General features: G+C 43.3%; 1 protein-coding gene across 4 annotated transcripts in view; it reads left to right on the top strand.

Annotated features, from left to right (window-relative positions):
• The window catches only part of 4930579F01Rik (RIKEN cDNA 4930579F01 gene), a 29,754-nt gene extending 18,726 nt beyond the window's left edge, over positions 1 to 11,028 (top strand). For 2 of the 4 annotated variants that reach the window (NM_001374685.1, XM_006501946.3), the window contains 4 exons: positions 313 to 394; positions 1,383 to 1,584; positions 9,246 to 9,289; positions 10,571 to 11,028. In NM_001374685.1, the coding sequence (NP_001361614.1) occupies positions 313 to 394; positions 1,383 to 1,584; positions 9,246 to 9,289; positions 10,571 to 10,740 (498 nt within the window). In that variant the 3' untranslated portion in view covers positions 10,741 to 11,028. The remainder of the gene's footprint in view (positions 1 to 312; positions 395 to 1,382; positions 1,585 to 9,245; positions 9,290 to 10,570) is intronic. The other 2 variants (NM_001163386.1, NM_001163385.1) reach the window with 1 other exon arrangement.
• The last annotated feature ends 4,256 nt before the right edge of the window (positions 11,029 to 15,284 follow it).

Raw genomic sequence — 15,284 nt, 5'->3', positions numbered from 1 at the left:
ATTCCTGCTAGAGCCTCCCCAGCCCGACCCCATCTCAAGCCTCCATAAGGGAGCTACTTCCTGAAGTGAGTTTCCCCAGCCGTCATTAGAACCGCACAGACCCAGCACGACAGACAGCAAACGTCCCTTGTACTGGTGATGGTTTCTCTGACCCGCTTTGCATTGTCTGAAATATGGCTCTCAGACTGGACCCCAGAATAGCATGTACACAGAGTGACTTTGGGGGAGATGAGCTTCTAAGGAAGGACAAGGGAACCGTGTGAGCCTGGCTCCGGGTACTTCCTCAGATGTGACTTTAATGTTCCCTGTCAGATCCTGGCAAAGCTCTCTGAAATTTTGCATACCGACTCTCTGGCGGAGGTTCTGAACTGGCTGCTTCAAGCAAGCAACAAAGGTAAGGTTACGACAAGCATGGGTGGGCACCGACCGACCGACCGACCTCAGGTTATTGGCAGATGACGAATATGCCAAACTGAAGCTTTCTACTTGCCATTTGCAAGTAAATATTGCAAACATTATTTGCCCAGAGTTCCTTACCAGAGACCTTGTATGCCTGTGTGCTGGCTATTCAGGTAATCGATGGAGTGTATCTCAAACTGAATCCATTAGAGGAACAGAACCGTGTATGCTCAGCGAAGGCTGGCTTCTGCATCTCCTCCATGCTGTGTGAAACCCCCAGGGTCTCCATGAACACATCCTCAGGCCGCTGTGAATCGGAATGCAGGCTCATTTCCTTCCTTTGCTGTGGACGGCAGCAGCATGGCCTTCCATGCTGCAGGCTCCTAATAGCCATGAGCACTTAATCTTAGCTAGTGACACAGTTGTCTCTTGGCCTCTCTTGGGCTTCCCTGGTATATGTCAAGAAAACACCAGTCCCACGCAAGGCAATTCACTCAGCACACAACAGATATCCTCAAACTAGCTGATCATCAAACTGAGTCAAAACCTCCTACAGGGGCTCCAAGAATCTGCTTTTGTAACAAGTTCTGGGGTGATACTGATGGGTGGTGTTGGTCTGGGGCACATGCTTTGAGAATGGGGAGCATTTTGGGAAAATAGCACCTTGCTATAGAGTTCCAGACCACCTTTTAATTGGAAAATGCTTGGGGGCAATTTTCTACTTTTGGTGGGGGGAGGAGGAGGGAGGCTTTTAAAAGAATGTGACATTTAATAAATTACCCAAATAACAACTCCTTTAAAAAAAATGTATGTGCGTATATTTGTGTGGCTGTGTATGTGTGAGGGGGTGCGGATTTGTGTGCATTCCTGGAGCGCAGTGAACACTGAAACAACATAAATGTGTGACGATGACGCGCTTCCAGTCAATGTAACAATGACAGCGGTAACCCATGCTCTCCAACCTTTTCCTTTTTCCAAATCAGAAAAGGAATGGGTATCAGCTCTGGTTCATTCTGAGCTAGCTGAGATAAACCTGTTGACTCGCCACAGAGCAAACACCCCAACAGAACCAGCAGCAGAGCCCAGGAAGCCGTACACCTCCGGAACACCCACAACCAAACTGCTGCAAAACTCACGTGCAAAGCTGAAAGCGCTGACTGGATCTAGAGAGCGTCAGCTACACAGGTGATTAAACACAGAAACCACCAGGTGATTTAACACAGAGGCCACCCAGGCGATTACATCGAGAGGCCACCAGGGGACCTCGGTGACATGAAGACTTCAGGCTTCCTTGTTTTCTCTTTCAACCACCGAGGTTTTAAGTCTCAGCTCTACCTAGGAAGTGACTGCACATAGTTAATGGTTTCCCTTCATTTTCACACATAGTAACAAAGTTGTTCTCAGTTCCACTGTTTAGAACATTTTGGCAAAGGCTGTGTTCTCTAGCTAATAGTCTTTCTTTTTTGAGAAAAATTCCCTTTCCACTAAGTAAGACTAGACATCTAGAAATCTAGGAGAAAATAAGGCGTTTTAAGGTTATATTTAAATCTGCACCCACACCCCCTCCCCTCATGTGAGATGTAGAACTCTCAGCTCTGCTTGTGCCATGCCTGCCTGGATGCTGCCAAGCTTGATGATAATGGACTGAACCTCTGAATTTGTAAGCTAGCCCCAATGAAATGTTGTTTTTATAAGACTTGCCTTGGTCATGGTGTCTATTCACAGCAGTAAAACCCTAACTAAGACAGAAGTTGGTACCAGGGACTTGGGTATTACTGTGATAGGCCTAACCATGCTTTCATTTGAAAGAATGTGGATTTGGGGACTTTGGATTGATTGACGCGTGCGCGCGCGAGCACACACACACACACACACACACACACTCGCACTCACGAACATGAGTGCAGTGCCCACAGAGGCCAGAAGAGGGCATCAGATTACCCTATAGCTGAGTCATAGAAGGTTGTGAGCCTCTTGTTGTGGGTGCTGAGAACCAAACTTGGGTCCTCTACAAGTCTGTGAGCTTTCTTTTTATATATATGTATTTTTTTATTACGTATTTTCCTCAATTACATTTCCAGTGCTATCCCAAAAGTCCCCCATACCCTTCCCCCCACTCCCCTACCCACCCATTCCCACTTTTTGGCCCTGACATTCCCCTGTACTGGGGCATATAAAGTTTGCATGTCCAATGGGCCTCTCTTTCCAGTGATGGCTTACCAGGCTATCTTTTGATACATATGCAGCTAGAGTCAAGAGCTCCAGGGTACTGGTTAGTTCATAATGTCATTGCACCATCAGGGTTGCAGATCTCTTTAGCTCCTGGGTTGCTTTCTTTAACTCCTCCATTGGGGGCCCTGTGATCCATCCAATAGCTGATTGTGAGCATCCACTTATGTGTTTGCTAGGCCCCGGCCTAGTCTCACAAGAGAGCTATATCAGGGTCCTTTCAGCAAACGCTTGCTAGTGTAGGCAATGATGTCATCATTTGGAGGCTAATTATGGGATGGATCCCTGGATATGGCAGTCTCTAGATGGTCTATACTTCTGTCTCAGCTCCAAACTTTGTCTCTGTAACTCCTTCCATGGCTGATTGTTTCCAATTCTAAGAAAGGGCAAAGTGTCCACACTTTGGTCTTCGTTCTTCTTCAGTTTCATGTGTTTTACAAATTGTCTCTTATATCTCAGGTATACTAAGTTTCTGGGCTAATATCCACTTATCAGTGAGTACATATCATTTGAGTTCTTTTGTGATTTTGTTACCTCACTCAGGATGATGCCCTCCAGGTCCAACCATTTGCCTAGGAATTTCATAAATTCATTCTTTTTAATAGCTGAGTAGTACTTCATTGTGTAATTGTACCACATTTTTTGTATCCATTCCTCTGTTGAGGGGCATCTGGGTTCTTTCCAACTTCTGGCTATTATAAATAAGGCTGCTATGAACATAGTGGAGCATGTGTCCTTCTTACGGGTTGGGACATCTTCTGGATATATCCCCAGGAGAGATATTGCAGGATCCTCCAGTAATACTATGTCCAATTTTCTGAGGAACCACCAGACTGATTTCCAGAGTGGTTGTATAAGCTTGCAATCCCACCAACAATGAAGGAGTGGTTCTCTTTCTCCACATCCTCGCCAGTATCTGCTGTCACCTGAATTTTTGATCTTAGCCATTCTGACTGGTGTGAGATAGAATCTCAGGGCTGTTTTGATTTGCATTTCTCTGATGATTAAGGATGCTGAGCATTTTTTTCAGGTGCTTCTCAGCGATTCGGTATTCCTCAGGTGAGAATTCTTTGTTTAGCTCTGAGCCCCATTTTTAATGGGGTTATTTGATTTTCTGAAGTCCACCTTCTTGAGTTCTTTATATATATATTGGATATTAGTCCCCTATCTGATTTAGGATAGGTAAAGATCCTTTCAAATCTGTTGGTGGTCTTTTTGTCTTATTGACGGTGTCTTTTGCTTTGCAGAAGCTTTGCAGTTTCATGAGGTTCCATTTGTCAATTCTCCATCTTACAGCACAAGCCATTGCTGTTCTATTCAGGAATTTTTCCCCTGTGCCCATATCTTCAAGGCTTTTCCCCACTTTCTCCTCTATAAGTTTCAGTGTCTCTGGTTTTATGTGGAGTTCCTTGATCTACTTAGATTTGACCATAGTACAAGGAGATAGGAATGGATCAATTCGCATTCTTCTACATGATAACCACCAGTTGTGCCAGTACCATTTGTTGAAAATGCTGTCTTTCTTCCACTGGATGGTTTTAGCTCCCTTGTCAAAGATCAAGTGACCGTAGGTGTGTGGGTTCATCTCTGGGTCTTCAATTCTATTCCATTGGTCTACTTGTCTGTCACTATACCAGTACCATGCAGTTTTTATCACAATTGCTCTGTAGTACAGCTTTAGGTCAGGCATGGTGATTCCACCAGAGGTTCTTTTATCCTTGAGAAGAGTTTTTACTATCCTAGGTTTTTTGTTATTCCAGATGAATTTGCAGATTGCCCTTTCTAATTCGTTGAAGAATTGAGTTGGAATTTTGATGGGGATTGCATTGAATCTGTAGATTGCTTTAGGCAAGATAGCCATTTTTACAATGTTGATTCTGCCAATCCATGAGCATGGGAGATTTTTCCATCTTCTGAGATCTTCTTTAATTTCTTTCTTCAGAGACTTGAAATTCTTATGATACAGATCTTTCACTTCCTTAGTTAGTGTCATGCCAAGGAATTTTATATTATTTGTGACTATTGTGAAGGGTGTTGTTTCCCTAATTTCTTTCTCAGTCCATTTATCCTTTGTGTAGAGAAAGGCCATTGATTATTTGAGTTAATTTTATATCCAGCTACTTCACCGAAGCTGTTTATCAGGTTTAGGAGTTCTCTGGTGAAATTTTTAGAGTCACTTATATGTACTATCATATCAACTGCAAAAAGTGATATTTTGACTTCATCTTTTCCAATTTATATCCCCTGATCTCCTTTTCTTGTCGAGTTGCTCTGGCTAGGACTTTAAGTACTATGTTGAAGAGGTAGGGAGAAAGTGGGCAGCCTTGTCTAGTCCCTGATTTTAGTGGGATTGCTTCCAGCTTCTCACCATTTACTTTGATGTTGGCTACTGATTTGCTGTAGATTGCTTTTATCATGTTTAGGTATGGGCCTTGAATTCCTGATCTTTCCAAGACTTTTATCATGAATGGGTGTTGGATTTTGTCAAATGCTTTCTCAGCATCTAACAAGATGATCATGTGGTTTTTGTCTTTGAGTTTGTTTATATAATGGATTATGTTGATGGATTTACATATATTAAACCATCCCTGCATCCCTGGAATAAAACCTACTTGGTCAGGATGGATGATTGCTTTAATGTGTTCTTGGATTCGGTTAGCGAGAATTTTATTGAGTATTTTTGCATCGATATTCATAAGGGCAATTGGTCTGAAGTCCTCTATCTTTGTTGGATCTTTTTGTGGTTTAGGTATCAGAGTAATTGTGGCTTCATAGAATGAGTTGGGTAGAGTACCTTCTACTTCTATTTTGTGGAATAGTTTGTGCAGAACTGGAATTAGATCTTCTTTGAAGGTCTGGTAGAACTCTGCACTAAACCAATCTGGTCCTGGGCTTTTCTTTGGCTGGGTGACTATTAATGACTGCTTCTATTTCTTTAGGGGATATGGGACTGTTTAGATCGTTAACTTGATCCTGATTTAACTTTGGTACCTGGTATCTGTCTAGAAATTTGTCCATTTTGTCCAGGTTTTCCAGTTTTGTTGAGTATAGCCTTTTGTAGAAGGATCTGATGGTGTTTTGGATTTCTTCAGGATCTGTTTTTATGTCTCCCTTTTCATTTCTGATTTTGTTAATTAGGATGCTGTCCCTGTGCCCTCTAGTGAGTCTAGCTAAGGGTTTATCTGTCTTGTTGATTTTCTCAAAGAACCAACTTCTCGTTTGGTTAATTCTTTGAATAGTTCTTGTTTCCACTTGGTTGATTTCACCCCTGAGTTTGATTATTTCCTGCCGTCTACTCCTCTTGGGTGAATTTTCTTCCTTTTTTTCTAGAGCTTTTAGATGTGTTGTCAAGCTGCTAGTGTGTGCTCTCTCCAGTTTCTTCTTGGAGGCACTCAGAGCTATGAGTTTCCCTCTTAGAAATGCTTTCATTGTGTCACATAGGTTTGGGTATGTTGTGGCTTCATTTTCATTAAACTCTAAAAAGTCTTTAATTTCTTTCTTTATTCCATCCTTGACCAAGGTATCATTGAGAAGAGTGTTGTTCAGTTTCCACGTGAGTGTTGGCTTTCTGTTATTTTTTTTGTTATTGAAGATCAGCCTTAGTGCATGGTGATCTGATAGGATACATGGGACAATTTCAATATTTTTGTATCTGTCGAGGCCTGTTTTATGACCAATTATATGGTCAATTTTGGAGAAGGTCCCGTGCTGAGAAGAAGGTATATCCTTTTGTTTTAGGATAAAATGTTCTGTAGATATCTGTTAAGTCCATTTGTTTCATAACTTCTGTAAGTTTCATTGTGTCCCTGTTTAGTTTCTGTTTCCACGATCTGTCCATTGATGAAAGTGGTGTGTTGAAGTCTCCCACTATTATTGTGTGAGGTGCAATGTGTGCTTTGAGCTTTACTAAGGTGTCTTTAATGAATGTGGCTGCCCTTGCATTTGGGGCATAGATATTCAGAATTGAGAGTTCCTCTTGGATGATTTTACCTTTGATGAGTATGAAGTGTCCCTCCTTGTCTTTTTTGATAACTTTGGGTTGGAAGTCGATTTTATTCGATATTAGAATGGCTACTCCAGCTTGTTTCTTCAGACCATTTGCTTGGAAAATTGTTTTCCAGTCTTTCACTCTGAGGTAGTGTCTGTCTTTTTCCCTGAGATGGGTTTCTTGTAAGCAGCAGAATGTTGGGTCCTGTTTGTGTAGCCAGTCTGTTAGTCTATGTCTTTCTATTGGGGAATTGAGTCCATTGATATTAAGAGATATTAAGGAAAAGTAATTGTTGTTTCCTTTTATTTTTGTTATTAGAGTTGGCATTCTGTTCTTGTGGCTGTCTTCTTTTTGGTTTGTTGAGGGATTACTCTCTTGCTTTTTCTAGAGCATGATTTTCGTACTTGTATTGTTTTTTTTTTTTCTGTTATTATCCTTTGAAGGGCTGGATTCATGGAAAGATAATGTGTGAATTTGGTTTTGTCGTGGAATACTTTGGTTTCTCCATCTATGGTAATTGAGAGTTTGGCCGGGTATAGTAGCCTGGGCTGGCATTTGTGTTCTCTTAGTGTCTGTATAACATCTGTCCAGGCTCTTCTGGCTTTCATAGTCTCTGGTGAAAAGTCTGGTGTAATTCTGATAGGCCTGGCTTTATATGTTACTTGACCTTTCTCCCTTTCTGCTTTTAATATTCTCTCTTTATTTAGTGCATTTGTTGTTCTAATTATTATGTGTCGGGAGGAATTTATTTTCTGGTCCAGTCTATTTGGAGTTCTATAGGCTTCTTGTACGTTCATGGGCATGTCATTCTTTAGGTTTGGGAAGTTTTCTTCTATAATTTTGTTGAAGATATTTGCTGGCCCTTTAAGTTGAAAATCTTCATTCTCATCAACTCCTATTATCCGTAGGTTTGGTCTTCTCATTGTGTCCTGGATTTCCTGGATGTTTTGAGTTAGGATCTTTCTGCGTTTTGTATTTTCTTTGATTGTTGTGCTGATGTTCTCTATGGAATCTTCTGCATCTGAGATTCTCTCTTCAATCTCTTGTATTCTGTTGCTGATGCTTGCAGCTATGGTTCCAGATTTCTTTCCTAGGGTTTCTATCTCCAGTGTTGCCTCACTTTGGGTTTTCTTTATTGTGTCTACTTTCCTTTTTATGTATTGGATGGTTTTATTCAATTCCATCACCTGTTTGGTCGTGTTTCCCTGCAATTCTTTAAGGATTTTTTGTGTTTCCTCTTTAAGGTCTTCTACCTGTTTAGCTGTGTTCTCCCGAATTTCTTTAAGTGAGTTATTAAAGTCCTTCTTGATGTCCTCTACCATCATCATGAGATATGTTTTTAGATCTGGGTCTTGCTTTTCTGGTGTGTTTGGGTGCCCAGGACTAGGTGGGGTGGGAGTGCTGCGTTCTAATGATGGTGAGTGGTCTTGATTTCTGTTAGTAGGATTCTTACATTTGCCTTTTGCCATCTGGTAATCTCTGAAGCTAGTTGTTATAGTTGTCTCTGGTTAGAGCTTGTTCCTCAGGTGACTCTGTTAGCCTCTATCAGCAGACCTGGGAGACTAGATCTCTCCTTGGCTTCAGTGGTCAGAGTATTCTCTGCAGGCAATTTCTCTTCTTGCATGGAAGGTGTCCAGATATCTGGTGTTCGAACCTGCCTCCTGGCAGAGGTTGTGTTCCACTCACCAGAAGTCTTAAGATCCCGTGGAGGGTCCTGTGAGGACCTTGGGGGTGTCCGGAAACTCCGAGCACAAGGAACCCCGGTGCTGGAGTGGACCAGAAGGGACTTGTGCAAAAGTGTCTGTGAGCTTTCTTAACCATTGAACTATCTTTCCAGCCCCGAGGGCTTTAAAAATGTTTAAATTTGCAAATCATAACAGAAATTGAAAATATTATTAGTGTCTTGCATATTTTGTTAAATGCAACTATTATATAGGAATGATTTTAATATAAGATAAAAAAAATAAATTGCTTCAACTGATTGTCACTGATATATTCCTGGGAAGTTCCAGAGAGGGGAAAATGACTAAGCCATTTGGAAACTATTTTAAAAGAAATATATCTTAAACCTTGCAATGGTAATAGAAGAAGAAACAGAGCTGGGTGTGGTGGTACACAGCTGTGATTTCAGCTCTGAGATGATGAAGCATGAGGTTTACAAATTTAAAGCTAGCCTGGACTACATAGCAAGACCCTGTCTTGAAAACAACACAAACAACAAATAAAAGAAACACATATCTATTTATGTATAACATGTTGAAGGGATATGTGTCAGGCTAGTAGAGACAATTTTGTTGGTTTAAAATTAAATGTCTAAGAGTTGGGTTAAATGTAAAGTCACAGAAATAATATGATAAAAACAGTATGTTACTTTGAAAAGTATACATTCTAACTTGTCTGCACCATTACATTTCCATAGAGTCAGAAAGTACGATATGGTAAGAGCTGACCTCTTCAGTGAGTGGCTTATTATAGGCCTGCTAGATATTTGCTCAAAGTAAGCTGTCACTGGTTAAGTATTTAAAGCAAGCATTAAGGATAGTGTGTTTGAGACAGCCCTTATTAGCTTGGTGACGCTATAAGTCTACTGCTATCTCTCACATTCTTTTTCTTTCTCCAACTGATTTAGAACGTCAAGTCAAGGATCCAAAGGGAACAAGCTGGTGTCACACGGTTAAGTACAGTTTGTGGTTACTTCAGATGGCATAAGGAAATCAGTATGTGCTAAAGATCAATGCTTTTCAAGGACAGTCAATAAGGTTTGGGAGTGGTTTCCATCTCAATCTCCTCAGAATGCATCTGCTCAGTTTTGCATTGAGAGAGTTGACAGAAATGTGTCCCTGGGGACAAAACACCCTAAGAACATAGTTGTAGGAGGTGCAAGTGGTTCCTCCATGCACTGGACAGGATTGCCGACCCACACAGACACAGCGATGTCACAGGTTAACTCTTCACAGCTTAGCTGTCATGAACCTTAACAGTTTCATTGTAAAGAAGATCAGCCAGAAAAAAGAAGACAGCCACAGCAATGCCAAACAGTACCTGTGAGGCAGCTGGAGAACAATGTGACCCACTAGAAGCCCTGCAGCAGCCTGCACTTTAGATAAGGGAGACTCAATGTTCCTAGGAAGCACTGCATTGGTCCTGAGTAGCCAACAGTGGGCGCTCTGGAGGGTAACAGCAACTGTCAAGTATATCCACAGGCCTCTAATTAAAAACAAAATTGTCTTGTTTCTCCAAGTTTCTCTTGACCAGGAATGAGAGGTCTATCCAAGTAGAGTTCCCTAGGGCCCTTCTACACCCTGGCACTTGCCTACAGAGTTCAGCAAACAGCCAAGCGGCTCTTTACGTTAGCAGCAAGTGTAGTTAGAATTGGAAAGCAAATCCTGCCTCTTTCGACCTGGCCTCTCCTCCGATTCCTCACTCATAGTTATCATAGTTATTACATGATGGTCTCTATTCAACCATAAGTCTCCCTGGCAGCCCGCACAGGTTTACCCCGCCTAGATACATAAACTCTTAAACAAGGACCTCCAGATCCTGCTACTTCTGTCTGCTGGCATCTCCAAAACTGCACCGGGTCAGGGATGGCCGTGCAGCTCCGAGGTCTAAGGAGTGCCGTTAGATTGCTCTAAGATGCATGTGTGTTCTCTCGTTTCACCTGTCGGAACAACAGGTCCTGTCTATCTCACTGGTCCAATCCTTGCCCCAACACCCTCCTCACACATCACCAACTCTAAGTTATTCCCACCAGCATCTCTAAGAAGGATCTCACGGAAGGAGAACTTAGTAAAGACGGATAGACTGTTAGGACTCCTGAGCGGTTCTGATTCATCTGACCCCCCCCCCCCCCCACGTGTTTGTTTTGTTCTTAACCCATGCCATTCAATGATAAAACAAGGCAGAAGTTATACTCAGCCTTTTGACTATGCTCTTATTTTTTTTCTATTTTAGGGGCTGAGACACCACTGTTTATAAGAAGAAACAAGAAGCAAACACCTGTTACAGAATATCTCAATCCAGAGTCTCCTCTAGGGTCCAACAGTGTGGCGAGCAGATCACCAAATCCGGGGTCAGCCAGGAGTGCACAAGGCTACAGCCCTCAAAGAGTGTTCTATCCTTAACACAGCAAACCAGGGTCAGCCAGGAGTGCGCAAGGCCACAGCCCTCAAAGAGTTTTCTATGCTTAACACAGCAAAGGTAGAGATGAGTGCTGGGTGGTTCTTTCACAAAGATGGGCTTCACACTGACAGAACATCAAAGTAATTTTTAAAATAACCAACCCGTCCTCTATATGGTGGCACATGTCTCAAAAACACTTACATATAGTGCTAGAAATAAATATTAGCGAAGACTATTTCTATTTGTAGCTAGTTTTAATACTTATGGAATAAATGTTTATTTAAATGCCATTTCCTCTCCTGTACGAATAGTGTTTGTACTTAACCGCAGGGCCGACACCAGGGAATCATCCACAATCAGAGTTAAGTGCCGAATCCAAACTCAGGCTGAGGGGATGCTCGGGAACTTTAACATTTGAGCCAATTTTGGCAACCTACACTCTTTCCATGTTTGGGGACCATTATGGAGAAATTCACATTTCCTCTTCAAAAAGAAAAAAAAATGTAAAAGTTATCCTTAATTCATGAGCCAGAAAGGAGTGTATTTTCACTCAGTGCCAATGATGGATAATTTAATATAGATTTGTGTGTGTGTGTGTGTGTGTGTAATTAACTATTCTTGGGCCACAACTATTATTCTTTTAGTATAAGGTTCTAACATGTTGTGGTTCAAGTGTAATGGGGTTTATTTCTTAATATAAGAGTCCAAGGCTCATGTTCATACTTAGTGGATACTGATGTGTTTATAAAGAGAGAGAGGGGGGGAATATGTTTTGGTGGATATGTAGTCAGGTATGGGGGGAGGGGGTGCCTCTGTGGGCCCATGCTTCCCCCTGAGGGACCAGCCACAGGATGGTATAGAATAGAGTTTATTTGGGGCATGGGGAGAGGAGTTAAGATGGCAGTAGAGGCAGAGAAAGGTGGAGAGAGACAGAGAGACAGAGGAGAGACAGAGGAGAGACAGAGAGACAGAGGAGAGGGGAGAGGATCAGAGGGGAGAGAGGGGAAAGGGGAGAGGAGAGAGAGAGGAGAGAGGGGAAAGGGGAGAGAGGGGAGAGGGGAGAGAGGGGAGAGGGGGGAAGGGAGAGGGGAGAGGGGAGAGGAAGAAGAGGGGGAAGGGAGAAGGGGAAGGGAGAAGGGAGAAGGGGAAGGGAGAGGGGGGAAGGGAGAGGGGGGAAGGAAGAGGGGGGAAAGGGGAAAGGGGAGGAAAGGAGAAAAGAGAAGAAGAGAAGAGAAGAGAAGAGAAGAGAAGAGAAGAGAAGAGAAGAGAAAAGAGAAGAGAAGAAAGAGAGAAGAGGAGAGAAGAGAAAGTAGAGGCCAGCCATGATGGCTCCTCCCCACAGTTGCCTGGCAACAGCCAGGCGTGCCTGACTATAAAGGAAGCTGCTTGCTGCCTCCTCTGTCTCTTGCTCTTACTCTTGCTCTGTCCTCTTGCTCCTTACCCTCCCTCCAATCCCTCCCCCTCTCCAAGTGCTCTTGCATGGCTTCTACTCCCCCCCCCCCACACACACACACTTTTCTCCCAACTCCCCTCCCCATGCCCCGAATGAACTCTATTCTATACCATGCCATCATGTGGCTGGTTCCTGGGGTGGGGTGGAAGAGTGTCTCAGCATGGGCCCGCAGACACACCCCCTCCCCCCACACCTTACCACACATCCATCCACCAGATGTATCCTTTCTCTTTCTTTTTATAAAACACAACAGGTAGTGAGGATTTTATCTCAGTAAGTTTTCTTTATGTGTTTGGGACTGTGTGAGCAAACATGTGCATGTGTGTGTACAGCATCTATGTACCTGAGCGTTCATGTGAATGAAGGCACTTTCTGCCACTTGTGTTGGGAAATCCCCGCTATTTGAGATTGCAGTCTACCACGAGTGGACAGCTCCTCTGAGCTCGATGCAAAATGGGGGACTCCATTTCCTAGGGGGCTTCCTCTTACCTGTTTGACCTTATCTGGGGAGTCCAACTCCCACATCCTCTACTTGAGGAATGTCACGCAGTTCTAGGCAAGATTACACATGCAACTTCCTTTCTCCCTGTAAGAACCTGTCCTGTCCATTGGACTTGCAAACTTTATATGCCCCAGTACAGGGGAACGCCAGGGCCAAAAAGGGGAGTGGGTGGGTAGGGGAGTGGGGGTGGGTGGGTATGGGGGACTTTTGGTATAGCATTGGAAATGTAAATGAGCTAAATACCTAATAAAAAATGAAAAAAAAAAACCTGTCCTGTAAGCACCTGGAGTTCCTGGAATGTCTCTCCATGCCAATGAGACATTCCTACTACCTTCAGCTCCAGTCAAAGATACATACCCAACCTGCAAATATCCCTACCCATCTCCCCCAAAACTATATTGCCCTTGTTTACTCTGAATAAAATTGAGCTCCCTCATTGAAGCTGATTCCGGAAGGAAGTTGGTCCCAGAAGTCGGTTATTCCATCGTACTCATGTGGCGTCTGAACCCTGCCTTCGAGTCTGCTCCCTTTGTCCTTGTGGGTCAGTGGCCAACAGCCCCGGGGAGGAAGGGAGGCCCACAGCTGGCACCTGAACAAGGATTCCGGAATGTGCGGAGTGTGTGAGCCTCCCTCTGCCCCCAGAGGGACAGATTGTCCCAACCTGAGGATCAGTTTCCTATTTCAGTCGCTATGCTTTTCAGTCGCTGTGCCTAAGAGAGGGACCAGACACTGTTCATTGACAACTGAAGCCTCTCAGTCAGGTCAACTCCCCAACATTGGCAGAAGGTCCTCCCACCTTCTTTCTGGACCCCAGCATCCCAACTAGGCATGGCAACAACCTTTTGTCTCTCGTGTGCAAAAATCTGGTAACACAGCAACCACGTTAAAGTCTCTAGGATTGTTAAACTGCGCACAGGCTTGTATTTGTTGGGGTGTTTTCACGGGCAGCACTTCTCTTTTCTATTTTGGGGAATTCAGAATTGCCTCAAAACCCATTCCCTTACAGCTTTACTTAAATCAAGGGGGCTTAAAGTCTCTCAAAGGGAAGGTCTAGAATTCTGGAACAAGGTGCTTCAATTTGTGCCATAGGTCCTGTCAGCAAACATCACTGACCCCATGTCTGGACCCAGGTTGCCTACCTGGCTCATAAAAAGTAAGTCCAGAAAGGCTATCTTTTGCCTCTCCTCTTCCTCCCTGTAATAGCTGCCACTAAGCAATGTAGAGGAAAAACTCCAGAGTCCCAAATGACCCATTAGAAACCAAAGCAGGGGAGACAAAGGAGAGGACTCATCTCTTTCTAAGTCATCTGATTATATTTCATTTTTATGCTTGTACCCTGCCTCGTCTAATTTCTAAACCGGCATAAGTGGCCTTGCAAAAATTCACTGCCAGTCAGGTTCTGGAGGACTTCCTTTCCCAGTCAGACTTCCCAGCCCGACCTCCACATCCTCTACCTGAGCAATGTCTTGGTGAGATTACAGGTTCAATTTCCTTTCTCCCAGTAAGAGCTTGCCCAGAAAGCACCTGGAATGCCTCTCCATGCAAAGGAGTAATGACTTTAAGCGCCAGCCAATGAATGATACACACTCACCCTGAGAATCTCTTCCCTCTCCCTCAAAACTGTGTAGCCCTCCGAGCTGCCCCACCGGACCTGATCCTGGAAGTCAGTAATCCCACTGTGCTCCGAGGTCGTCCAAAGCATCCTTCCATCAACTCTGTTCTCTCTAAGCTCCTGGAGAAGGGACAACCACACCTTGGCTATCAGCCCTGTTCTACATTTGTGAGACATGGTCTCTTTGCTGACTTCCTGCTTTAGGTGCCAGGCTAGCTGCCCTGCAAGTTCCTGGGGACTCTGTTTCCATTTCCCATCTCGGAGTAGAAGCATTGGGATTACAGGTGCTCACACTAACAGGTCCTATGTCTTACTTTTCACATGGAGCCTGAGGATCTGAACTGAGGGATTTGAACTTCACACTTACATGACAAGCGCTTCTACCCACCCAGCCATCTCTCCAGCCTCCAAGTTTTGTTTCCATTGTAATGCTTTGTTACAATCCAAGAACCTGCCTTTAGAGTTTAGGTTTTCATTTTCCTTGGCAGTCCAATATAGACACTTTTTAGAAATGTTCCATAGACGATGGAAAAGGAATTCAATTTTGTTTCTATTTTCGACATGTGGATCTTGATCTAGATGGACCTGTTATTAATTAAAGTTTCTACTTGCTGCAGATTTACTTTTTCTGCATTTACAGTCATGGCACAGGGAACATGATTTAAAATTTCTCAAACTGATGTGTTTCTAGTCCTTCCAGTCCTCACAAGGTTGTCTCTCAGTTTGTGCAGTGACTGGAGCAGCTCTGGTCGTGACTGACGACTAGTGTCTGCCCTCTTTACTGCAGCAGCCCTCTTTCCCACGCTTATGTGTGATGCTAGAGTTTCTCAACTGTTAGGTCCTTGTTATTAGCTTGGGATGCCCTTTTCCTTATTTCTAAATTTCATTATTACTATTTTAAAAGTAGACATTAACATTTTATGTAGTCATGAAAATGTAAGCATATTAATATTAATAACATTAACATTAGCTGACAGGA

Source organism: Mus musculus, chromosome 3, assembly GCF_000001635.26.
Source record: "Mus musculus strain C57BL/6J chromosome 3, GRCm38.p6 C57BL/6J".
NCBI lineage: Eukaryota > Metazoa > Chordata > Mammalia > Rodentia > Muridae > Mus > Mus musculus.
Note: the sequence above shows the minus strand (reverse complement) of the source record. Positions and strands in the feature narration are given on the sequence as shown.